Source organism: Aspergillus melleus, assembly GCF_016097325.1.
Source record: "Aspergillus melleus strain CBS 546.65 chromosome Unknown contig3, whole genome shotgun sequence".
NCBI classification, from domain to species: domain Eukaryota; kingdom Fungi; phylum Ascomycota; class Eurotiomycetes; order Eurotiales; family Aspergillaceae; genus Aspergillus; species Aspergillus melleus.
This window is the reverse complement of record NW_025763372.1, coordinates 3,823,956-3,849,279: the sequence shown is the minus strand read 5'-3', so window position 1 is coordinate 3,849,279 and position 25,324 is coordinate 3,823,956. Positions and strand designations below refer to the sequence as shown.

The window sequence follows — 25,324 nt, the reverse complement described above, 5'->3', positions numbered from 1 at the left end:
ATGAAATAGAGACAGGGCAAGCTACTGCCCGAGGCCGGTTGCGATCAGCCACAGCTCGTCCCACGGGCCTTGACCTCCATTTCCTGACAACGGTTTGGTCGAATATCCTTAGATGTACATCCAGTCTCTTATCATTGTCTTGAGAACTGGAGGCTTTGCCAAAAAATGACAGGGAAAAGAAAGATGGGAAAAGTTAGATAAGACCTTAAAAGAGGACGGCGTCCGGATCTCCAGCGTTGATTGTCATTTTTCTTGATGATGTTCTGCATAGCGTGATTTCTCTTATAGTATAGTACATTTTAACGCCTGATGAAAGCCAAGGAAGGGAAGGGAAAGGAAATGAAAGGAGATAAACAAAATCCATCATTGTCATCCATGTCTTCAACTTCAAACATGTCTACTCCGCCTAATCAGCAATCACTGTAATCAGCAATCACGTCCATGTCCCGTGGTCAACCGAAGACCAGTCCACGCGATTGGCAAACAAACACCCCTAGAACCCTCGTTGAGAGAGCACAACAGGAGGAAATTAACGAGATTTACCCCGAGAAGGACACGAACCTCTCTGTACGCCCGTTCGTTCTTTGCTCCTGCTGGAGTTCGGTCCCGCCGTAGTTGCACGCAATGTAACCAACCCATGTCCTCCTTGCTACCTCGGTAAAAACAAGAGTGAACAAAGTAAACATGGGCGTTCGGGGAAATAAAAAAGGATCATGCCTAAAACGGGGTAAAGGGCACGCGGTCAAAGACCATGTCCTCCATAGTATCTTGTCCTTTCGCCTTCCCGTCTCTTTGTTGTCCCTGTCTGAAGAAGGCACCTCGATAATCAGAAGAGACTACGTCTCTGGTCCAATCTGATATGGTACGACTTGAGTAGAGTAGATTGACATACTTTGGCTTGCGATTAAAGGAAGGCAGTCGGAGAGAGGAGATTAGAACGGGCAGGCAACAGGTGGTACAAACACCAACGACCTCGGCAGTGGTGCAGCATTCTGCATAGATAGACTTCTGATTTTACCTAGCACTGCTTATGGTCTCTCTAGCTTACTGGCTTGCTTGCTTACTTGGGTATGTATGTACTACCTGCTTGCGATACCGGCGGTGCAGAAGTACCTACCTACCTACTTACTACAGCACCTACTCCTCCAGAAAGATGAATCGAGAGATTGAAGTTTTGAATATACAGATACAAACGAGGAGATGGGAAAGGAAAGGGGCATAGAAAGTTGCACAAGATCCAACATTGGATAAGACATGCTCAATCACGCCGCGTACGGGTGGTTGGAGTGTTACATTTTCCCGACGCGGCTGTTTTACTGGGTTACGTTGTACTACTTAGATGAGTCTGTTTCAGTATGAGGATGTCTGCAAACGAGGAGGGACGTCTAAGGTCAATCGTGGCTTGGGAGGTCATGTCCCTCCAACGGGCAGTCCAGGGGTTGTCTTACATTAATAAATCTAGGTAGGAGATCCAATGTGATTGAGCGTGCGAATCCTTTGGATCTGGATGAAGAGGAGTATATGTGATATCAAATCTGAAAGTCGAATGGGGTAAGGATTATATTTACAGAGGATGAAGATAAGCTCCCAGCCAAATAGAGAACAATTACTGTTAATTAAGCATAAAATCGGCGAGAACTAGTTACCGATGAAGCTATATAACATGCTATATAGGGCATTCCGTCTCCCGGGACACAGGCTACGAAACATGTGCCTGTCCATGTGGAGTGGGACTCCGTGGAAAAAATCGAATTGCACAACCTGATCTGTCTAGACTTTAGATGATAGCACATTTGCCATCTGGCAGGACGATCGAGATGTTCCCAAGCAGTAAGTAGTAACAAGACAGAGAAGTAGGGCTCAGGGTTAGGGCCGCTCAGTCATGGGGCAATCACGGGACAGCCTCATCGTCGTCTTCCTTCTTTCCCTTTCCCTTTTTCTCTTTCCTGCCAACATCCGAGTCATCTCAATCTGCTTGAAATGATTGCTGACCATCAATCGCCTCTTCCATCTGATGACGCTGTCTTGTTTTATCAGCCGATACTGGTGATCTAGGTAACCAGGGCTGACGCAGCACTAGACCCGTGCAGGACTCATCTTCAAACCGGAGAAAGTAAACGAGCAGATGCAAATCAACACCGCTCTTTACTGAGGCTTCAATGCAAACGGGCTTGGCTTCCCAATTGACTCTTCTCCGACCAGCCCCGGAACAATGAGGCGACCATGCGTGGAGTGATCATGGTGATCAGTGCACTCCGAGAGGGTCGGGAAAATTAAAAACAAAATATTCCAAAAACCAAAGTGAGGCGCCAAGCGGGCTTTCGCCATGCTCCAGACTGTCCAGTGTCCACCCCTTTTTTTATTCATCGATTGGTTTCGTACCGGCCTTTGCGAGTGTCCCTAGGAATTCAAACGGGAAATCCGAGAGATTCATCTCAGACTTTTTCCTCTTGCGTTTTCTCTTTCCCCGTCAACCCCTGACACAGGTGGTTGAAGATTTCAAGGCTTTCTTGATCTTAGGAGAACCCCCGAGTTTAAATGATGGATTCCATGTCGATCCACCCAGGTTTATCCCGAAGGAGTTCAATAGCCTGGCAGTCCGAGTGGCACCGCAATTCCGCGCGGTAAATCTGCGCTTGCAGGGGTCAAATGTCCAAAACCCACTAGATCCTTTCACGGAGCCATGATGCCAACTCAAATCCCACCCTGACTAGCCTAGCGTTCGTGAGGATTCTATCTATCAAATATCTCTCTGTTGGGGGTGTGGATCATGACCTGCTCCTAGGCTCCTGCAGGCTCCCCCATGTTCCAGGGGGCAATTAAAAAAAAAGGATGGTGAGAACAAGAAGAAGGCAACAAAACAACAACAAATCGAAAATGCGAATTTTTTTTAAAAAAAAAAAAAATCGTTTCTTCCGCCACCTTCTCCCCTGTTCCCTGTCGCCATTCGCCATTCACGGCATTGCTGGGTCCAAGTTGTAGCGCATGATTCCGACTGCGGGCTCAGACAAGACTTGAATGCGGTCCCGAAATGTCGGTGGGAGAACGGATCCGGCTGGGGATTTGGTCGCGCCCAAGGCTACGTACAGATTCTGGAGTAAACGAGGACGGGGACGCCGTCCATTCGATCATTAGTTATACCAACAACCAGGGGCGGAGGTGCCTTTTTAAACTCCAATAAAAGGGAAAGCCGAGAGGATGCCGACGAGCTCATTCGGCCACCGATCGGGTTGCCCAGGATGAACTATGAACTAGGGCCCTTTTCCTAACGCCCTAACGACCTTGACATGGCCGCATGACACTGTCAATCATGCTTGCCGCAATAAGCCGTGGTTGCACACTACTGGATAGACTCTGGCACGCAGTTTTTTCTTCCGAGCTGTGGCCATACCACCAGACAGAAGGGAGCAAGGGAAGTCCTCCCCGACCAAGGCGCACAGTAAGATGCATGTATGTTCTCCGTACGAGGGGTCCATTGCTCGGAGGGCCACAGGATAGAAGAAACTTTCAGGATGAATGCATGAAAACCGGTGGTCTTGCGCGCGCGCGCGCTTTGAAGTCGACGGATCGAGACTGGAATGTCCACTCGCTAGGCTTTTGACCACCCCCCTGCTTTCGGTCTTGGACTCCTTTTTCCTACGAAAGGGGAAATCCAGCCAAGTACCCCAACAACTATGGTCAAAGCCATCTGAACGCTCTGAACACATTGGCGGCAGGGTGCGTCAATCTGCACATTGAGGGTGATGACACCGAGGCAAATGGCAAGGGAACGATGTTGTACACATTTTTCCTTTCGAACACTACATACATAAACCCCCCTTTGTTTTTTTCAATCATCCCAATGACTAATGCACCTCCGACAAAGAAGCAGGTGGCGTATGGAGGGGGGAAATCAATCCTTTCCCCCTTCTTCTCTCTCCCTATCACATCTCCCTGTTTCAAGGACCAGTCGCTTTTGCCGGGTAGCAGCATTGTGTCTGGCACACGCCCAGCCTCAGATCGTACACGATACCGTGCCCTGTCATTGTGAGGAATGTTGCTAAGGCCCGCCGCAAATCCACCTGGAAGTCCAGGGATTCGACTTTGAAGTTTGGCCTTTTCTTTGCTTCCCCTCGCGGCCGTTAGGAATGATGCTTTTCCCCTATCCACCGTACCCACTTTACTAGCACCAGATCGGAGATGAATTCGACCCAAGGGCGAAAAGGCAATAATAATGCAGCAATTTAGCTTTTCGCGGTCATGTTACTTTACCTCCTGCTTGCGTCGCGCCCGCTTCGACTGCTTGCGACCAGCGATCGGTTTGATCGTGCCATCCACACACCTACATACTTAACTTTTTTCGAATGGAGTTACTTGGAATTTCGGTGGTCTGCACATTTTCTTGGGAGGACACTGCAAAAGAGGTCAAAGAATTACTAAAGTTGTTGTAGGCAGCTGCAAGCGTTTTACCCAGATCTACTTAACTCAGCCTCACTTTTTTTTATTTTTATCTCTGATACCCTGGCCACTCCAACTAGTTCAATGTTGTTGTTGCTCTGTTCTCGATGCTGAACCCAGCATTTCCCCGTCGTCGTCTCTTGGCTTTTTTTTTTTTTTTTTTTTTTCTCTTCGATCATCCAGTTGATCTTTCATTAGTCCGGCTGTTCCAAGGGTGGTCAAATTCTCAGAACTGATCTCCACCGCATGGTTGAGTTCTAATGTCCGAATGCCGTCATAAGTCCTTGGTTTATATCCAGAGTCTTATACCCTTCCACCCCGGTTTCTTTGTCAATTGCATTTCGCCGATTTATTGGTCGCTGTCAAACTGTATTTCCTGTTCGGCATTGCAGCAGAGTGAAGCTGTCGCCGTTTGTTTGCTAATCAATCGTCGGCCCTGCTTCTGCTTCCTTCGTTTCTTTTTTTCCCTCTCTCCTTCTTTCTCTCGTCTTCTTTCAGGCCTTGTTTGGCTGTCGCATAGGAATTTTTCAGCAGACAGAGGGGGTCACACTCTCCCTTTCTTTCGGCTTGGAACAAACATACCTGATATCCCTATTCCCTTGAACACGTCCTGAAGTACCTGTGAAGAACTTACATACTTACACCACATTGATCGCCTGGAAGGGACTGAGAGGGACAAATAATACATTGTTTTTGTATTTTTTTTTTTTTATTTTGTTTTGTTTTATTTTTTTGGCAGGAACTATTGCCCGTCCAGGATCGACATTGCCGATCGACGCCGTTTGTCCAATATCAGGTGAGAACTATTCTTTTCTCCCTCGCCTGGTTGCCCCTCGACTCCCGGCAAGGACTAACAGATGTGAAGGGCGACTGGTGTAGGGCTGCGGTGCCTTGCTTCCCTTCAACAAGAAATGCCCGTGGCCTTTACGATCTAACGCTGCAATTTTCATTGTCCTGAATTGTCGTTGTCGTTGTCGTGGTCACCCGTTCGTCTCCAACCACCAACACCTTCCCTCTCTCCCCCGTTTGTCTTTCCCACCTGCTATCCCCTAATTTCCCCTCTTAGTGTGAGCGTGCAACCGCTCCGGGGTCTTTAATTCTATCTGCAGCGGAACGGATGGAGATGGACCTTCAGAAGACGAAAGAGGCTCGGCGGGATACGCCTGGGAAACAAGAGGAAGGTACAGATTGTCCCCTGGAGACATATGGGGCAGGTGGTCACTCCAAGGACTCGCCAAAGAACGATTCGCTCGATCATCGTGATGCCAGTAACTCCGGCGTACAGGCAAGTGGAAGTCAACGTCGCCGACCCGCGGAACTGCCCTACGACCATGACGCATGCTCGAACGAGTCGGCGCCACTACCTATGACGGCCAGACTCCCTATCCAGCCGTCTAGAACCATGATGAAGATCCCCGAAGCTTTGAATGTCGGTGCCAAGGAACAAAGGCTGTTGGTTACGGCGAAGAGACACCCTCCCGTCACTAAAAGCACGCTGAGCGAGCTCGACCTACCCTGCATCATGAGCAACATCAACCTCCGCATGGACGCCAACTTCGATCGCGATCTGCATTTCAAGCCCGACCTGGATGGGGAAAAGGGACGACGCAAGCGGAAGGAGGCGACAGACTACTGGGAGGCTATGGCGGTCGAGATCACCGTCTACGGATATTACGCCGCGCACGGTGAGGACAACACGAGTCGAGATGTCCCGGTCGATCGGCGAGAGTCATTCGAGCCCCGGCTACCCGCCATGTTCGAGACGTTGCAGGAAGTCTTGAAGACCCTCGTTCCGGAGCGCGATCACCCGAGCGTGATGCAAAACCTTGAGGTGGCACTGCTGATGCAGCAAATACAAAAGGGCGTTCTGGACATGGTCGGAGTGGCCAGATGGCTGGCGGCCCTGCTCAAAACCCATTGCGCCCCTATGCGCGATGAATGGGCCGACACGATGGTCGAGCAGATCAGCTCGGGGTCGCGATCGCAGAATTCCACCGAAGTGGTCAGCGGTCTCCAGACGCTGTTTGCCATCCTGGAGGCCATGAAATTGGTAAGGCTGTATTTGTTACCCGACGTCATTGCTCGCCAGGAGAGGTAGAGGGATTGGGAAACAGAAGGAAGACTAATGATAATAAATATAGGACGTTGCGAACCACCAAATCCGCGCATTCAGGGTACTTCTCATTGAAGATACGATTCCTTTTCTGCAAGATTATTTCCGAGGCAAAATCGAAAGGGACAACTTCCGCGTCGAATCTTCCCGACTCTGGTATCTTAACCTTCGTGACCGAGAACTCCGGCGCATGGAGAAACCAGTCCAGACCGACGGATTTTGGCCCATCTCGTTACTATTTCGAGGCGTGGCCGAATCTCTGCTGCAGTTCCAAACCCCCGAGGGATTCCCTGAAACCTTCATCTTTGACTCGGACCGCTTGTGGCAGCTGCGCGCATGTCTGCAGAACCTCATCAACCTCGACATTTGTTGGTTCATCTTCCAATCGTACATCTTCATGCAAAAGCGCTACCTTTCCGCACCTGAACAGACCTACGCCACGTTTCGCTCGCGCATCGGGTCGCTGATGGAGGAGAATGAGGACTGCTTCCGAGGATCACCGCAGTGGACGAAAAACATCCGCTGTGTCGCGCTGGAAATCGCGCGGTTTGCCTGTGCGGCATGCTCCTCGGACGCCATGGTCTCGGACGAGCTGATTGCCACTATCGAGCGGCCGTTGGTGTGGCACCTGTCAAACGAGCGCGAGGTGTTCCAGTTCTTTCAAAACTCCCTGCAAGAAAAGCTGTTGGCCGCCACGTTTGCATCGGCCAAGAAGTACCTGAATATGTCACCGCTGGCGATCTGCGAGTCCCAGCGAAACCACCCCCCGTCGCCTGTATCGCAACAGCACTACTACGACGTGGAGCGCATATCCATGCGCCTAGCACACATGGGCGTCCTTCACTGGAAAGTGTGGGCGCCGATTCTCTACGTGCGCGAGAGCGTGTCCCCGAGTGACGTGGCGACCCGTCCTGTGTCGATAATGATGACTGACGTGGCGCGGTCATCGACGCGATAATCGGATAAACTCTCATATTTTCTTGCTCCGTCTCATTTTCTTTTTCTTACTTTCTCTTCGTCGCCCGCCTCAAATTTGTTTTCTCCCCCTCTTACTTACATTGGATCATTGAGTGGAGTGGACCGGAGTTAGGATACACATTTGTCTGTGCTTTTTGAGATCATGACTTGCAGTTTAGCGCGCTTTTCTTTCTTTTGGTTATGCATTAGGTATTGGCGTCCAGATTTTGGAAGGGCATACATTTCACGGGTTTGGGCTTCGGGGCATTCCAGATTTTGAAGCATTGAGTTCCAATAGACTAGGGATGTTTATGTGTACACATGGGGTCACCCGATGCCAGCGCCGGTGTGAAGGAAGAATGTACGGAGTAGAAGTAATATCATCGTTTGAATTGTTGAAGAATGAAGACATTGCCTCAAGGTCCTAGTCGATCTAGCTATGAGTTCACCAGTATACATTCTGATCTATCTCTTGATACTTGTAGCTATACCTATGATCCCCAATCCGATAGGCGGTCAATTAGCAGCAGGCAGAATCCGGCCCCTTCTATATGTACGGTGTATGTAATTCGCGATACCGCCCATCCACTCACTTCAACCCCCTCTCTCTTTCTCTACATATTTATTATGCGCCTCTCCCGACATCTACTCGCGGAGTTGCAATCCCCATCTAAATCACCCCAAAACTACAAATACAGATACTCGTGGCTCAAGACCCTGAAAGTGACCCAATTGACCGATCTCGCCCAAGCAACTGGCATCCGGTCCGCGGGTCCAAAACCGGCTCTGTGCGAGAGATTGGATCGTGAGTTGAGGAGATGGGATCGGTGTGCCTCAATCCGAGTCGCGGACCAGGGTTGTGTTGGTTCTAAGGGTAGTGATAAGGATGATAGCGTTGTTGATGGGTTGGGGTCTTGGGGATCCGGTCTGAAGACCCGGTCTACGATGGATGTGGACTTTCGTCGAGGATTGAGTATCTTGAGTCTTGATATGGGGATTAGGAATTTGGCGTATGCGCATCTTGTTGTGCCCGCGGTGGAAATGGATTATAGGCAGCAGGGTAGACGGGGTTCGAAGCAGATGCAGAAGCAGGAGATGGAGATGGAGAAGAAGGGTACGGAGGTAGAGGCAGAATATCCGCTTCCTATATTGAATGCATGGCGTCGGATTGACGTATCGCGGCTTCCGAGTGACTTTGCGTCTTTGTCGGATGTGGCGACGACATCAACAGGCACGGCAGAGATGAAGAAGGGAAAGAAGATGAAGGATACCAACAAGTCACTGCCCAGCAGCCTCGTGGACATCTCCTCTTCGAGTCTCGTGGATCATGCGGCCAGAAAAGACGAAGAAGCTACCGATGAAAGCAGCAGCAACATTGATATTCCCACACCCATCGAAGACGAGGAATTCTACCCCCTCGCACTCGCACCCCGCGCATATACCATCGTCACGGCGCTCCTGGACGCCTACAAGCCGACACACGTGCTCATCGAGCGCCAGCGCACCCGCAGCCAAAATGGCTCGTCGGTTCTCGAGTCGACGCTCCGCGTCGGCGTCTTCGAGGGCATGCTCTATTCGATTTTCCTGACGCTGGCAAGGGAACGACCCGGGATGATGGCGCCGGTGGTGCTGCCGGTGGAACCGCAGCGGGTGGCACGGTTTTTGGCGCAGAAGAGTGAGGAGGGCGTACAGGGGTATCGGATTGAAGGTGTCGCCAACGGGGGAGAAGAGGGGGTGGCTGGTATAGAAGATGGAAAGGGAACGGAGAGTACAGATGAGAAAGAGAACGAGAAGCGAAAGCGGAAAGGGGAGAAGGGCAAAGAGAAAGAGGAGAAGACGCCAGAAACCCTCCCTCTTCCAGAGAAAACGAAAACACCAAAACTAAACAATCGACAAACGAAGATCATGAAAATCGACCTAGCGGGCTTATGGTTGGCCTCTACTCATCCATCCCATCACTCGGAATCCCATGCATCCTCCACCGCCGACAAACCCACCATCTTCACCCCCCAACCCAAGCTAGGAATCGCCCCAAACGACCTCCTACACCGCTGGATCGACGCATATCTGAACAAATGGGCAGGTCTCGACAAGGGCACCTCCTCTCGTCGACGATCTCCGAAACGCAAGGCCCTGAATAAGAAGACGCTGCACGAGGACGAGGTATTGCGCGAGGTTCCGAAATTGGATGATCTGGCGGACTCGCTTGTCCAGGGGGTCACTTGGCTGGATTGGATGAGGATGAGGGATCGTGTGGCGCGCGAGGGAGAGAGTACGTTGGCGCTCAACGATGGGAAGTCTAGGAAGAAAGAGTAGTTGGTGTAACCGTGGGAGATGGATGGTCAATAACCTTGGGTGGATGTATATTAGCTTTTGTGTGTAGATAACTATACTGTATGATACTCCTCGTGTCTTTTGTGAGTGGAATCGATGCATGAAAGACCTTTTGTGGTCATGAATCCAATAGATGAATTCAACTTGATCAACAGGATAGATGATGAAGATGGTTGTTGAGGAAGAGGTCCTCCAGTTGGAGAGCACAGGTGAAATGGCTTGGCAGATTGCACCTTAGGCACCCCAAGCATGGACAACTCTCTGGGCCTAATTCTATTATTACTGTTTTTCTCACACGGGTTTACAAGGACTACGGGTTTTAGACCGACAACTATTTAGCAAGAAAGACTGAAAAGTTTAGAATAGATTCGTTTTCATATCATCTATGTGATCATCATAATTTTGGCACCGAAAGGACAGATCAGACCGCACTTCGCTTCGTCCAAACCCCTAACATCGGAACATTGGCAAGAAACATAGCACATCATGTCGGTCGTTCCCAGCCGTCCATCTGATATACCAAGGTTCCAAAGACAGGTCTCTTCTCCGAGGCACGAGCGGATAAGAAAAGTCAAACGAAGATAAGCAAGGTCAAAGAAGAAAAGGGAGCTTCGTTTGCTAAAAAGAGCAAGAAGCTCGAATTGCTTGGTTTCCAAGCCGAAGAAGTGAAAAAAGAGCAACCACCGATCCGAAGACCGAAACCGGTTCAGAAGAAGCAGAAGTCTAAAGATTTGGATCGAAAGAAAAGGGTTCTTTCGAGGTGAAAAAAAACGAAGTTTGTACCAGAATGTTAAGAAAAACTCAGGAATATATCCCTCTCGTAGATACACTGCCTGCGCGCATGTCGCCGCGGAGAAGAAACACAAGGAAACTTAATTACAGACGGCCCCCCCAGTCGTATGTTTTGACTGATTTAGAGGTGACGGCGGCGGAAGCCGGTGGGGAAGGCCGCCTTGCTGCTCGTCAGGAAGCCGGAGGGCGTGGGGACGGCGCTGCTGCTGGGAGTAGGGATAGCGCTGCTGCTGGGGGTGTGGATGGGGTGGCTGCCGTTGCCGTAGGGGGGTCCAGTAGGGGCGGGGATGCCAGTGGCAGTGGCCTCCTCACCGGCACCGTGGCCAGGCTTGCCAGTCTTCGAGGGCTTCTCGGCGGAGGTGGTGTCCTCATCGATGATGAGGTTCTCACCGGGCTTGTTGGTGGCAGCGGGGGCGGCAGTCTAGCAAACATGTTAGTATTGGCCAACGTCAATCTCGGGATTCAACGGTAGAAGACTTACCACAGTGACGGTGTCAGTGGCGGTAACGGTAACGGTAGCAGGGCTGCACTGTCCGTTCGAGCCGCTGCCATTGCCATTGCCGCTGCCACTGCCGTTCTGGCCGCTCTCGCTGTTGTGCTCCTGGCCGAGAGAACCGGTCGAAGAGGGAACAGCAATAACGGTGACGGTCGAAGTAGAAGTGGAGGAGAGAGTGGTGACCTCCTCGGAGCCGCTGCCGGAGCCGCTTCCAGAGCCGTTGCCAGATCCGTTGCTAGATCCATTGTCGGAGCCGGAGCCGGAGCCAGAGCCAGAAGAACCAGCGCTAGCGGTCTAGAGACGCAAAGGTTAGCAAAGGTAATCGTTCGACTGACTTGAAGGCAGATCAACTTACGGCGTAAACGGTGTTCCAGTTGGTAGCGGTCTTGTGGATGGTGGTGGTGACAATGGACTTGGAGACGCCAGTGCCCAGGGTGTAGGTCAGAGTCACATCCTCAGATCCGGAGAAGATGTCGCTGGCGCCGGAGCCGGTGGAGCCGGTGCTCAGAGGGATGGGAGCAGCGGTGATGGAGGAAGAGCCCTGGCCATCAGCGCCGGAGGGAACCTTCGAGGACGAAGGGTAAGGCACCACGATGTGGGAGGAGCTGGCGGAGCTCGAGGAAGCAGAAGAGATGACCGCGGTGGAAGTGCCGGGGATGGCAACGGCGGACGAGGTGGGCACCGCGGGAGGGGGAGGGGGAATAGCGGCGGACGAGGTCACAGCGGCGGCGGACGTCTCGGCAGCCACGGACGTCTCGGCAGCAACGGCGGTCGACTGCGAGACGGCGGTCTCGACAGCGGAGGGAGTCTCGACAGCGGGGGCGCTGGAGGTCTCAGCCACGGGGGGCTGCTCCGGGGCGGACTCGGTGGGAGCAGCAGCCGGGGGAGTCGGGAAGACGGTCACGGCCGAGACGGAGCCGGGCTGGTTCAAAGCACGGTGGTGCAGGTTGCGACGCACATGGCTGTTGGCCTCGGAGCCGGCAGCCAGAGCAGCCAGCAGGGCGACGGAGATCTTCGCGGTGAAGTGCATGATGACGACAATCAATGCCTAGAAAGGAAGTATAGACTGGAGAGAAAGAGTCTGCCTGGGGGGACTGCAAAGAGAGTGTGATACGAAATCAATCCGCACGAAACACAAAAACAAGCTTAAAGAGCGACAGTGAATGAACACCAGAAAGAGCGTGGAGGCAGAACGAACTCTGAAGCCGAGGAGAACGATGGGAGGGAAGAAGAAGAAGAGGAAGAAAAAGAAAGAAGAGGGAAGGGCAGAGAAGTAGTAAAAGTAGTCGGGGATCCACGGGCAGGTAAATTAGACAGGAACCCCGGCAGGAAAGGAGACCGAATCAGACGGCCGCGTTTGACGAGGGTTTGATTAGCTTAATTAATTCTACATATGGAGTAACAGTAAAAGAGAAAAACAATAAAAAAAAAGTCCCGACTGGCTTTGGGCCTGGACCGTGTGGGAGATTAACCCGCATGGCATCACCGCCATTCAGGAGTTTTCAAGTCTACCAAGTATTCACTCTTCACTATTTACTACCGTTTCTTTGCCATATTCCAGGTGACTGTAAGAGTCTCAAAGAGTAAATCAAGTAAAAGAAATAGAACAAATAAATAAGAGAAATAAAACAAATAAATAATAGAAATAAAATAAATAAATAAATGATACTTCGAAGTTGCATCACAAGTGGGTCCAGGCACGACGCTCTGAGTGGCCAACCAGACACCCTCCCGTTTCACCCCCCCGCAGAACTCGCCACTGATTGGCCCACGCGGGGCCGACTTAATCTCGCCGCGTGCCTCTTTGACTCTTTTCTGTTGTTTTTCCACCCGCACGGTTCGGCTGCCTTGCACCTTTGGACTTTCTCCTTTGTCTCGCCTTTAATTTCTGCTTCCTCCCCTTGCGATCGTTTTGTTTTGTTTTGTTTTGGTTCCTTTTCCTTGTAGTTTCCATCATGAAATCCCTCCCCCAACTCCCTTCGATCCTCCATGTTTGGGGCCGCAGTTTGGGAATCCTCTTGGATGTTGGAACGGCGACTCCGGAATACCAAAGGAAAGACCAACTCCAACTGTGCTGAGGGGCAAAATGCAAATAAAGTGCCACGAAGAAGGTGCGCTAGTGCCAGGGGACGGTGGCATCATAAGTTCAACAAATGGTCAACTTTAATTAATTAATCTATCGTTCCTTAGCAAGTAACTCCTTCGTACCAGACTACGCTGTAGGACAAAGTACGGTACATTTACAATCCTTGGAATTGACCGCGTTAAGTGGCATTATTGATTTATTGCCCGACGCTATCGATTTTCCTTTGTGCCACGGCGGAAATGACAGCCTTGGGAGGTTGAGCTGGTCGGTCGAGTGGATCCGGCATCCTGGACTTCACTCTCGATGATATATTAATTTTCAGGAGAACGGCAGAGCTCGACGGAGTACCTTGGGTTCTGCGATCAGAGAAAAAGACTCCTCCTAGTGGGAGTGACTCCATCCCGGAGGAAAAACGCACAGGTAGACAGGCAGACACTTTCACCTCGCTGGCGCTATCCATTGCCACTCGACCCGAGCCCAGTTCGGCCTGAAGCGATGGAGGTCAAACTTTTCCTTAGTCTCGAGTCATGCCTTAAGCGAGAAACATCTCCTCTTGGGCTCTGGGCACCTTGACAACGCAGAGGCGAAAATTAAAAAGGTCAAGAAAAGAAAAGAAGACAAAAGAAAAAAAAAAAAGCAAAAAGCCTTACGGTGTGAATTCTAAACTGCCATTGACATTCCTTTCTTTCTCTCCGATGGAATGCTACCGAACGCATTGACAGATGCCGATCCATCGTGGAAATCCTAACGGGCCACGATGATCCCGACTCGAAGAAGTGGAGCCTCGGTCCTACGGTGTACAGTCTAGACAACTCGGCCGCTGCCTCGAGAGATCCCTCTCATCTCATCTTCTTGGACAGGGGGGCTCCTGATTGATGTCAGAGTCAGACTCAGATATATCATCTCATATCTGATGCATATCCAACCCCGTATCTAGCTCCTGCATTTCTGGAAGACCCTAGACCCCGGAGGACCCTCGCTACCATCGCGACCTTCCTGATTCTCGGAAACAAAAATCTCTCAAAAGCGGCAGCCAGTGTTTCAGGCAGATGAAGGTTCGGTGGTTCTCTACATTGTACAGCCCCCGACTTCGCAAGCCGCTCCCACTCTCCCTCAAGAGCCGAAATTACCATGCTCAACATCTACGAGATTACGGAGTCCCTGGGAGAGACTAGCGAGATAAACACCGTAACCGAGTTGATGGGATCGGGAAGAGTCCAGAGTCAAGACTTTGGAGGGAGAAGTGGACTGCGGTAACGCGGCACTCGAGTGGATCGCTTGCCGTTAATCGGTTTCAGATTTCATGAATGATGAATGGCGATTATTGCCCTTTCATGATTGACGATTTCTTCCGCGACCATCCAGACGGCCCAGCCGAAGTTGATCTTGATATCCGTATATTAATTCAACCATATGCAGCTGTCTTGGTGACTCACTGACCACCGTCTAAACGTCTAGATGGATCTGGACCTTTTGCCAAATCTCCCATGTATCCACGACAGCAATTGACCTGTAGATAACTGATAAGTGACGAGAGGTGCAGATATCGTGATGACCGATGATCTCTCGTATTGACCCTGCAGCCTGCCGTCGACATTTCATCCTTGGTGCCCTTTTGCGCTCCACCGGTGCTGACCACGGTTTTCCCTCGGAGAATGACCTCATCCAGACAACCTAAATCTTACGGCAGAGGGGTGAAGCTGATGCTACAGTGTAGAGCTAGGGACGAGGTTCCTGAGAATCCGAAGTCTACAGAGGAGAATTGGGGCAAGGCCGAGTCACATGAGAACGAAACCATCGAACCCACCGAAGAGTGAAGACATCGCATCGCATCGCATCTTCTCACTTCGTTCCTGAAACTCTCCCCCTTTCATCATGTCCACCGCCTCGTTCCAGAGCCTCCGGGCCAAGTACGGGACTGCGTTGAAACAATTTATCCAATCGACCCGCAACTTCGAGGTTCTGGGCTCTGTCTCACTCTCCCCCGAGCGATCCCACTCTTCTCCCCCGCAGGTGCTGTACGTGCTGGATTCCTCTTTTAACCCCCCGACCCTGGCCCATCGCCGCATCGCCAGCTCCGCTTTACTAGAGAATCCCGACCGCCCGTCTCGGCTCTTACTGCTGCTGGCCACGCAGAATGCGGACAAGCCATCAAAACCGGCCGGGTTCGAGGACCGTCTGGCGATGATGGAGCTGTTTGCTCGGTATCTCATCTCTTACACGGAGAGCCTCCTACCGGCCCCGGACCGGCAGTCTCTCCCCGACGTCGACATCGGGGTCACCAAGAAGCCGTACTTCGTCGACAAAGCGGCCGACATTGACGCGGCGGGCGTCTACCCCGCGTCGCTCGAGCAGATCCATCTGACGGGCTTCGACACGCTGATCCGCATCTTCAACCCCAAGTACTATCCGCCCACGCATACGCTGCAACCTCTGGGACCGTTCCTCTCGCAGCATCGCCTGCGCGTGACCTTGCGCCCGGATAGCGACTGGGGGAGTCGCGAGGAGCAGGAGGCCTACCTTCGCACGCTGGCCCAGGGCGGTCGCGAGCAGGAGGGCGGGAAGCGTGAATGGGCCGACCGCATCCACCTGGTAGAAGGCAAGAAGCCGGAGGAGCGTTCGGTGAGTTCGACCAAGGCTCGCGAGGCCGTGGAGTCCAACAATCCGCAGGATCTGGACTGGCTGGTTCCGCCCGAGGTTCGCGACTTTATTCTCGCAATGGAGCCGTATAAGGGGTGATGATGATGTTACGAACGATGTCTACGAATCACCTACGTCCTCGACATGCATTGGTAAAGTAGGGAACTGTTGTCGCGCGCTGCGCAACATCCTACGGCATTAGACGCACAATTGTGTGTTCCCCTTCGTTTATGATCCTGTAATGTACATATGAACCCTCTGTCTGGATCTGAAACGATTCGACGGAGTCAAGGCCCCGTATATATAATGATACAACCGAAACACCATGCGCGACGACGCCGACTCCACGTTCAAAAATTAAGAAAGTCGTAGTAGTGTAGTATGACCTCATACCTCAAGATCGTTACAGTTCTCTCCCATTTTGAAAAGCAACTTGATCGAATTTTTCCCCCCTTCTATTCCTCCTCATCTTCCCTCTTGCCGAGCATATAGGCCAGTCCACCACCGACAAGATTGGCGAAACACAGACCCATCGTCGTGCCGCGAACGATTCCACGAGCGCCCCATTTCTTCATAAACGGCTGTCGTCGCCGACCGGCGAGAAGCAGGTAAAGACCCGACCAGGCGGCGCTGATTCCGGCGGTGTCGGTCTTGTATCCCAAGATGTTCGCATAGCTCGTGGTCAGCAGGATGGGAGCGAACAGCAGAGGCAGCGGCTGTAGCGGACGGGCATGCTGGGCGGTGATGAGCGATGCCAGCAGGGTCGGAGGGAACGGGTTCTCTGTGAAAAAGTAAGTCAGAAGAGGTTAGCTAGCTAGCTTGAATAATTGCTTGGGGGTGTGAGTTGTAGATGAAGCTCAATAGAGCTGCGCAGGACGAGCTAACTAGGTAGTTAGGTACTCACCTCCCCACGCTCTGGCCTTCTGCAGGAGAGTGGTCTTTGTTTCTTCCACGGTAGACTCTGAGCCGGTCATGATTGCTTCTGCAATTGGTGTCTTTGTACTAATAGCAAGAAAGAAAAAGGCGATTAAGAAGAGTGCGACCGCATACTACTACAGTACAAAGTAGCTGCAGCCGGAGGAGGATTGGCAAGCGGCCGTTTTTCCTGACTAACGCCAACTCTCCGCTTAGCGTCGACATCTCAACTTCCGAAAGACACCACGTTGGATCTCAATAGGTGTAAACCACCGTCCCTGCCCCCGGTTCTAGACCCAACCAACGTCCTCGATACCGGCAGCCCTACTCGCCGATCGCCGCACCTGTGCGTTCGCTTTTTTCCTACCTGGCTACCGTCATATTTCGCCGTCGGCGTTCGACTTGCGGCAAACCGTGCAACGAACTTGTCCGCTTTTCTACCAGCGACCGCCTTCCTATCTTTCGATTCGGCGGCCCTGAGGAACGTCCGTCCCCCCTCACACGTCTCTTTCGTTAGGAGGGTAAACAAGGCCGGAGTCATATTGAGGCAAAGAACCACGCACCACACACCGTCTAGGTCTATTCGCCATGCCGTCCGCCACTGCATCTGGGGCCGACACTGGGGGCTCTGCGAAATCCCGCGAGCATAACCAAGGGAACCAGGATCGGAAATACACGCCCGAACAGAAGGCCGCCGTGCTCAGAATCCGCAAGTGCTCGACGACGGCGTTTTACGAGATCCTATCGTTGGAGAAATCCGCTTCGGATGGCGAGATTAAGAAGGCGTATCGGAAACTCAGTCTGTTGACGCATCCGGATAAGAATGGTTATGATGGGGCGGATGAGGCATTTAAGTGTGAGTCTATGGTTGATGGACGAGAGAGAAAGACGGGAAGAGAGAAAGCGAGAGAGAGGATAATGAACCATGTTACTGATGTCGATGGATCATAGTGGTATCGCGGGCTTTCCAGGTTCTCTCGGATCCCGACAAAAAGTCAAAGTACGATAAGTTTGGAGGAGACCCCGATAGCAGATTCACGCCCAGCGCTGGTCCCTCGGGAGGCTCGCCTTTCGGTGGCTTCAGCGGCGGTGGCTTCCCGCGGTCTGGAGGTGGCCCGGGCTTCGAGGAGGAGATATCGCCGGAGGAGCTGTTCAATCGGTTCTTCAACGGGGGCTTTGGGGGTGGGTTCAGCCCGTTCGGTATGTGTATCCCCTGTCGAATCGAGATATGCGCGACGACGTGCGTTCCGGGAAGTCTTTGCTGACCGTGCTTGCAACAATACTACAGGTGGTCCGCAGTTTGTCTTCAACATGGGAGGAGGCCCTGGGTTCCGAGTCCATCAGTTTGGAGGCGCCCGGCCGCGGAGACGACCTCGTGAAGCCAATGCGCAATCCGAACCAGCTCCGTCGGGCTGGGCGGCGTTCCAGCAACTCTTGCCTCTCATCCTCCTCTTCGTCCTTCCTCTGCTTTCTTCGCTTTTCTCTGGCTCCTCTTCTCCCTCCGGCCCTACGTATAGATTCGATACTGCGGTGCCTCCGCATACGATGCAACGGACGACTCCCAAATTGAACCTCAACTACTTTGTCAACCCCGGCGACGTGGAAGACTACAGCGCCCGGAAATTCCGCCAGTTAGACCAACGAGTGGAGGTGGACTACGTCTCCAAGCTTCGATACGAATGCGAGAGCGAAGTACACGCCCGGGAACGAATGATCCAGGAAGCCCAGGGCTGGTTTTTCCCCGACGTAGAAAAGATGAAGGAGGCGAGAGCCATGGAGCTGAAGAGTTGTCGGCGGTTAGACAACCTGAAAGGGAGGTATTAAAGCGGCCTTCAGTATATATGACCTGCGCATTCTTATCTAGCCATGCCTCTTTTTCTTGTCCCTTTCATACCTAATTGTGTTTCCCCTATCGTTTCGTTTTATTGCATTATTTTATCTTTTTCCTATCTCCTTGGGTCTGGCATCTCCTAGATGATCAAGTGATGCCAGGGGAGTATCTTTCGTTTTACATTTTTGTGACGGCGTTTTCCGGGCTGAGATGAAGCTTGCCAGTCGAGAACGAACATTGTGTGGGATATGAAATGAGTGAACTGCTTTGTATATGAGAAAGAATCAATCCAATCCATCCAATTCAACAAAGACACTGCGAAAGAAAGGTGAGATAAGCAAAGGCGGTCAAGGGGCCAGCTTAGTTAATGCCGGCGAAACCCAGCGACCTGTACAGAATCTCCGGCGAGTTCATCTAACCAGCGTCGACCTGGGCCATTCCTTCTCTCGATCCTCTCCTCTCCTCTTCTCGCTGGCTGCGGTGATAAACAGGCATCGCTGCTTTCCCTCAGCCCCACCATACCGGCCCATGTCTTTCATGCCACCCAGGATTTGAATCTACGTTGTTGAGACTCCGCACTCTAGCCAGCCCCGCTAAAGTGCAAGTACCATCATAATCCTCATCGGAGATGTCTGACGGTCTCTCTGAGGCGGACAAGGTTCGATCATCCCGATTATATCCCCTCATAAGGCGTATACTATATTTTTCTATTTGAGATCATATTCTAAAATACTCTGACCATACTAGATCCGTAACAAGCGCCTCGCAAAGTTGGGGAATCCGTCTCCACCATCACCGGTCGAAGGCGCTGCAGACTCGGCATCCAGCCAACCACCCACGCCTTCACAGACTGTTCCATCTCGGGAAGCTTCGAGAACGCGGTCTAATGTCGGAAGTGCCGCCAGTTCCCCTGCGCCTTCGCCTCGCCCGGATTCACAACAGTCAGAAGGGAAGCGGATAAAAATCACACCGGCGTCCACAACAGCCGCCGCCGAGCGATCACGGCCTGCCACGCCGGTGACTCCCAGGGCCGAAGAGACCATCGAGACCTTCGAGGACCGCACCCTGAGCGCGATCTTCAAGCTGACCCTGAACGAGGAGCGACAGCGGGATATCCATGGACAGAGATTGAACTTTTTGCCGGGACTGCGGAGCGAACTGCAAGATGAAGGGCGGGAGCTTCGCATCGACGCGTCGGTTCTGGACCAGGCCCTGCTCGAGGCTGCGTCCAACGCTCCTCAGCAGAAACCGTTGCACTATCTGCTTCCGTGCTGGAAGAGGATATCCAGGCTTCACAAAGGGTTCCGCCGTGCTCGGGATGACGACCCGAAGTTCCTGGTTCTATGCGAGGCTCGTCGACTCTGCTTGAGCTACTGCATGTTTGCGATCACGATGCCGGAGATGTTTGGGTTCGTCACTGCTGTTCTTCATGTTCTCACTCAAGATATAGCCCCAACTAATAAGGGTTGCTTCTTTCTAGGATCGACCCGTCGGGCCGGTCGACGTTAAAACCTTATCTTCTCTTGGACCCCGAGGACGAGAGGGGCGTGGACTTCGAATTCATTAGCGAGGCTGTGAAGAGATTCGACGAGGATGAGAATATCAAGCCGGCGTTTATAGCCGCTGTCGAGGAAATGAGCCGAGAGCTGGCCGCCCTGAACATCAATGATGACTACAAGCCCTACATGACAGTACGTTTGGAAACCCTCCTGTCTGTCCCTGGATTACTCACCAACATCCTTGATAGGCTCTGCGCAACCTGGTGCGTCACGCCGTCATAGGATCTGCCATCACCGAATCCTCCATCTTCAACGCGTCCCGCGATCCTGCCCTGTTTGAGAAGGAGACCTTGATCGGGCCATGGTTCCGTCTATCGCCTCTGCAGGGCGATGTGACCATGCAGTATTTCTCAAGCCCCAAGACAAGAGACCAGGCCTATATTCTCAATGCGCAACGGTCTCTGCGGATGATGCAGCAGATCCTTAGCTCGGACCTTCTGGACATTATCAACCACTTGGTCCGGGCGTCGAAGGATGCCAGAGACAGAATTCTGGACTGGTTCGCTGCGGCTTTGAACATCAACCACAAGCGACGGGCTATGCAGGTAGACCCTAATGCAGTGTCGTCAGATGGGTTTATGTTCAACCTTACGACGTGCTTGGATCAGCTCTGTGAGCCTTTCATGGACGCGAGTTTCACCAAGGTTGGTGCATTGAAGTCCTTGATGAAGGCCAAAAGACTGCGAGCTGATTCTTGTCTATAGATTGACCGCATTGATGCAAACTACCTGCACCGAAACCCTCGGGTTGACCTGAGGGACGAAACCAAGATCAATGCTGACCAGCACGCTTCGGATGCGTTCTATTCCAAAACCGCCGAAGGCACCTCAAACTTTATCACCGAGGTCTTCTTCTTGACCGTTGCTGCTCATCACTATGGCAGTGAATCCTTGACGTCGAAGTTGGATCAATTGGAGAAAGACCTTCGTCACATGGAATCTACTATCACCAAGTTCGAGGCGGAACGGCATAAATGGATCAACAACCCGATGCAGCTTCGGGTATTTGAAAATGCTTTGAAGAAATACAAGGACAAGTTGGACCTCGGCCTTGCCTTGAAGTACAGTCTACAGGGTGTCTTGTTCGACAATCAGTGGCAGGCCCGCTCTATGTTGTTCATGCGCTATGTCATTGTTTGGCTGCTTCGTCTTGTATCGGGTCGAAACTTCCCCAAGGAGGACATCAAGCTACCTCTTCCCGAGCAGCAACCAGAAGTCTTCAAGTGCTTGCCGGAATACTTTGTCGAGGACGTTGTCAGCAACTTCAAGTTCATCATGTGGTGCATGCCTCAGATCATCACCGCTACCCAGGGAGATGAGCTGGTTATGCTTTGCATTACCTTCTTGGAAAGTTCTGGTTACATTAAAAACCCCTACCTCAAAGCAGGTCTCGTTTCGATTCTTTTCCGAGGCACGTGGCCGCGCCCTGGTGGCGCCCGTGGTGTCTTGGTGGACCTCCTCAACTCCATGCCATTTGCCAATGATAATCTGCTCCATTGCCTGATGAAGTTCTACATCGAGGCCGAGCACACCGGCACTCACACGCAGTTCTTCGACAAGTTCAACATCCGATACGAGATCTTCCAGATCATCAAATGCATCTGGCCCAACACCCTGTATCGGAGCAAGCTGTACAACCAGTCCAAGAAGAATCTCGACTTCTTCGTTCGCTTTGTGAACTTGCTTTTGAACGATGTGACGTTCGTGCTCGACGAGTCGTTCGGTGCGTTCATTACCATCCACAAAACCCAGACGGAGCTGCGCCTTGAAGGAGCGTCCATGGATCCTACCGCGCGTCAGCAAAAAGAGGAACATCTGGCCTCTGCTCAGCGGAATGCGAAGTCCTACATGCAATTAACCAACGAGACGGTTTCTATGCTGAAGCTCTTCACCGACGCGCTGGCGGAGTCGTTCACGATGCCTGAAATCGTCCAGAGATTGGCAGACATGCTGGACTACAACCTCGACGCCATGGTGGGCCCCAAGAGTTCCAGTTTGCGTGTGGAGAACCTCCAAGATTATGGATTCAACCCGCGAGCATTGCTAAGCGAGATCGTTGACGTGTACCTGAACCTGATGAGCAAAGAGAGTTTCATTGTCGCCGTGGCTCGGGATGGACGGTCTTACAAGCCGGCGAACTTCGAAAAGGCTGTGGAAATCTTGCGCAAATGGTCCCTCAAATCCCCTGAGGAACTCAAACGGTGGGACAAACTGCTGGTTATGGTCAAAGAGGCCAAAGCGGCCGACGACCAAGCAGAAGAGGATCTTGGAGAAGTTCCTGATGAATTTTTGGGTATGACCGTCTCCCTTCCTCGCTCAGGGTCTATCGACGAATTGACTGACTTTCTCTCCAGATCCTCTCATGTATACCCTCATGGAAGACCCGGTCATCCTCCCTGGATCGCGAGTATCCATTGATCGTTCGACCATCCGGTCTCACTTATTGAGTGATCCCCATGACCCTTTCAACAGAGTTCCGCTCAAGATGGAGGATGTCACGCCAGGTGAGTCATTGTGCAGCGTATATGTATGATATGAATTGGCAGCAGCTAACCTCAAATCACCTGTAGACACGGAACTTAAGACTAAAATTGAGGCATTCAAGTCGGAGAAGCTGGCCGAGCGGAGAAAGGCAAGGGCACAGGGCGCACCCGAGTCGATGGACACATCTACAGGCTAAAGAACCCTGTGCTTTGTTTTCCTCTTCAGGCGTCTGGTGGTATAAGCTATCTATCAGGCAAGTTTACTGCGTACTGGGCCTTGGTATGACTTAGAATATGACCGATTTTCTTCTCTGTTTATTTTTTCATGGGATCGGATTGGATAAGGCGTTGAATTGAATTTTTATTATTTGTGTCCTTTTGCCGTTATATCTTTGCTCGTTGGATCTGTTGGAATCTGCCATCTTCCTCGATCCTCAGTGACCCTTTACACAGACCAGAAAGACCCCAGCAATGCAACGACCGAATGACCTCATCTGCGAGTGGATATCACGTGATATATATCCCGTGACATCATTGCCCGATGTAGAAAGTCTCTCAATAAACCCTCTTTTGCCCTCAACGTAACCTCCTTTCCTTCTCCGGAGTTCTCCAGTCCTGTCATCGACCCATTGACTCGCTAATCTTGGGGCAGGGCTTGCTTAATTGTTTCTCCTCACTCACTTCGTTAGTCTTTTTCGTCCCAGATACCAGCAAGAATCACATGTTGACCCTTTTCACACGCAAGTAGACACAAGCCACCAAGCAAACAACCATGGGTTCGGCAATTTCTTCTTGTATTCAATCCCTGCCTCCTCTGGGAGATTTTCTGCGCCCCACGCTGGACGCATATCTGGTCTCGCTCAATATCTTCCAATACTTCCCCCTGGTAGGTTTCCCCCCCTAAGCCTCTGTACCCAAACATCCAAAATTCTAACCTAACCAGGTCTCTCTCATCCAATGGTGCACGGCCTTCCATCCAGCGGGCAAAACCTCGTTGAAGAACTCGTACCTCAACTTCCCCGGCCGTCTCGGCTGGTTCATCATGGAGATCGTCGGTCCTGTCAATCTGCTCTACATTCTCTGGACGCTGCCTCCAAGCTTGAACATCGCTTCCCTCCCGCTGCCTAACAAGCTGGCTGCCTCGCTCTATGTCCTCCACTATATCAACCGCGCTATTGTCTCTCCGTTCTTCGCTGCGCCTAGCATGTCCCCTATCCATGCTTTCGTCGTGTTTTCTGCTGTCCTGTTCAACTGGTTCAATTCTACTTGTCTTGCTGGTTGGATTGTCGGATATCAGATCCCGATTGTTCTTCCGGCGTACACATCTACCTCTGAACCTGCCGCTATGCCATCCTCTGCTCCTTCCTCGTCCTCCTCTTCTTCCTTGCTCATCCCATCCCTCGGTCTATGTCTCTTCCTCCTCGGAATGATAGGCAACATCTACGCCGAACGAACCCTCTTCCGACTCCGTCGCGAGGGAGCCGAAACCCGTCAGACGAAGAAGTCATCCTCCTCGAAATCCACCACCACCTCAACAACCAGCAGCTCCGACAGCAACAGCAACAGCAACAACAGCAACAAATTCTCCAAAGTCTACGTCATCCCCCCACCGACCGGCCTCTTCCGCTCCATCCTCTACCCGCACTACGTCTGCGAATGGCTCGAATGGCTCGGTTTTGCTCTCATCGGGACGGCCGTGCTCCCTATCCCTTCTTCTTCTTCCTTTACTTCATCTTCTGCCCTTGGGAATGCGGCGGCTGCGTCTTCATCTTCGCCTATCGTTCTAGCACCATGGATCGTGCCGTTTGCTCTAGGAGCGGAAACAATGGGCCTGAGACTGCCGCTGCCGGCTGTGCTGTTCTTTGTGAATGCGGTGGCTAATATGTTGCCGCATGCGCGTTGGGGCAGGAAATGGTATGTGGAGCGGTTTGGGGCGCAGAAGATTGCTGGGAGGGGTGCTGTGGTGCCGTTTTGTGAATGCTTGTGAGGGTCTTTCTGGTGCTTTTTCTTAGGTGTAGAATCAATCAAAACATTAGATGGATATCTAAATGAGTCGGTCAAGTATACATGCACGTGGCATCCAGCGAATTTGGCAGGCGTGGGCGGGTGAACCTGCAAAGAGAGACTACCAGTCATTGTGCTTTACTACGCCGTACTTATGAAAGAATAATCTGGAAAGAGTAATCTGGAAAGAAGATCTACGAGCAGAAATAGCCAGGTTGCAATACTGCCTTGTATGCATTGAAGTAATACTAATACTAGGTGTGGATGTATCACAACCCTCAAGTGTGATATACACATTGTTGAAATTGGAAAAAATTCACCAGCAAGAGCTCAAACCTCCGACATGCCCACACTCGGATTCCCCTTCACAATTTATGCAAAAGAGAAACCAATTTTATAAAAACAAATCAAACCAAATGTTAAAAACCACGCCTTGCAACGGAGAATCCGAAGCGTTCACAGGCATGTCGGTTTGATTTGGCTCTCGCCAATGTTGAAATTGTCAAATATGTTGAAAACTCCGTTGACCCCCGGATATCTCTAGTGCAAACCATGAACCCATATGTTGAACTTTTGGTATCATCATCGTAAACTCATCACATTAAGAAAAACGAGACGAATAGAAAACGTCTCCCCCTTTGAGGCGACAGGTTGAGAATGTCGCCCCCATCATGGGTT

General features: G+C 51.7%; 9 protein-coding genes across 9 annotated transcripts; 7 read left to right on the top strand and 2 right to left on the bottom strand.

Annotated features, from left to right (window-relative positions):
• Nucleotides 1-5,554: 5,554 nt before the first annotated feature.
• On the top strand, nucleotides 5,555-6,535 carry SOK1_2 (TCP11 family protein; the record flags this gene model as incomplete). Its single annotated transcript, XM_046088115.1, has 1 exon — nucleotides 5,555-6,535. One exon carries the CDS (start codon nucleotides 5,555-5,557, stop codon nucleotides 6,533-6,535), a length of 981 nt encoding a protein of 326 aa, XP_045944083.1.
• A 205-nt stretch (nucleotides 6,536-6,740) lies between these two features.
• On the top strand, nucleotides 6,741-7,508 carry SOK1_1 (Protein SOSEKI 1; the record flags this gene model as incomplete). Its single annotated transcript, XM_046088114.1, has 1 exon — nucleotides 6,741-7,508. One exon carries the CDS (start codon nucleotides 6,741-6,743, stop codon nucleotides 7,506-7,508), a length of 768 nt encoding a protein of 255 aa, XP_045944082.1.
• A 626-nt stretch (nucleotides 7,509-8,134) lies between these two features.
• Nucleotides 8,135-9,823, top strand: LDX57_006411 (uncharacterized protein; the record flags this gene model as incomplete). Its single annotated transcript, XM_046088113.1, has 1 exon — nucleotides 8,135-9,823. One exon carries the CDS (start codon nucleotides 8,135-8,137, stop codon nucleotides 9,821-9,823), a length of 1,689 nt encoding a protein of 562 aa, XP_045944081.1.
• Nucleotides 9,824-10,183: 360 nt separating this feature from the next.
• On the bottom strand, nucleotides 10,184-12,535 carry LDX57_006410 (uncharacterized protein). Its single transcript, XM_046088112.1, has 3 exons — nucleotides 11,485-12,535; nucleotides 11,115-11,423; nucleotides 10,184-11,054 (listed from the first exon to the last, which is right to left on the bottom strand). Exons 1-3 carry the CDS (start codon nucleotides 12,157-12,159, stop codon nucleotides 10,755-10,757), a joined length of 1,284 nt encoding a protein of 427 aa, XP_045944080.1. The 5' UTR covers nucleotides 12,160-12,535; the 3' UTR covers nucleotides 10,184-10,754.
• A 2,555-nt stretch (nucleotides 12,536-15,090) lies between these two features.
• On the top strand, nucleotides 15,091-15,954 carry LDX57_006409 (nicotinate-nicotinamide nucleotide adenylyltransferase; the record flags this gene model as incomplete). The annotated part of the gene is made up of 1 exon (XM_046088111.1): nucleotides 15,091-15,954. The coding sequence occupies one exon, from the start codon at nucleotides 15,091-15,093 to the stop codon at nucleotides 15,952-15,954; it is 864 nt and encodes a 287-aa protein (XP_045944079.1).
• A 356-nt stretch (nucleotides 15,955-16,310) lies between these two features.
• On the bottom strand, nucleotides 16,311-16,829 carry LDX57_006408 (uncharacterized protein; the record flags this gene model as incomplete). The annotated part of the gene is made up of 2 exons (XM_046088110.1): nucleotides 16,311-16,636; nucleotides 16,760-16,829. 2 exons carry the CDS (start codon nucleotides 16,827-16,829, stop codon nucleotides 16,311-16,313), a joined length of 396 nt encoding a protein of 131 aa, XP_045944078.1.
• Nucleotides 16,830-17,358: 529 nt separating this feature from the next.
• On the top strand, nucleotides 17,359-18,594 carry HLJ1 (J domain-containing protein; the record flags this gene model as incomplete). Its single annotated transcript, XM_046088109.1, has 3 exons — nucleotides 17,359-17,626; nucleotides 17,722-17,970; nucleotides 18,059-18,594. 3 exons carry the CDS (start codon nucleotides 17,359-17,361, stop codon nucleotides 18,592-18,594), a joined length of 1,053 nt encoding a protein of 350 aa, XP_045944077.1.
• Nucleotides 18,595-19,229: 635 nt separating this feature from the next.
• On the top strand, nucleotides 19,230-22,839 carry UFD2 (ubiquitin-ubiquitin ligase UFD2; the record flags this gene model as incomplete). Its single annotated transcript, XM_046088108.1, has 7 exons — nucleotides 19,230-19,259; nucleotides 19,349-20,010; nucleotides 20,082-20,292; nucleotides 20,349-20,804; nucleotides 20,865-22,452; nucleotides 22,514-22,663; nucleotides 22,730-22,839. The coding sequence occupies 7 exons, from the start codon at nucleotides 19,230-19,232 to the stop codon at nucleotides 22,837-22,839; spliced, it is 3,207 nt and encodes a 1,068-aa protein (XP_045944076.1).
• A 575-nt stretch (nucleotides 22,840-23,414) lies between these two features.
• On the top strand, nucleotides 23,415-24,629 carry LDX57_006405 (3-oxo-5-alpha-steroid 4-dehydrogenase family protein; the record flags this gene model as incomplete). Its single annotated transcript, XM_046088107.1, has 2 exons — nucleotides 23,415-23,528; nucleotides 23,586-24,629. The coding sequence occupies 2 exons, from the start codon at nucleotides 23,415-23,417 to the stop codon at nucleotides 24,627-24,629; spliced, it is 1,158 nt and encodes a 385-aa protein (XP_045944075.1).
• Nucleotides 24,630-25,324: the final 695 nt, after the last annotated feature.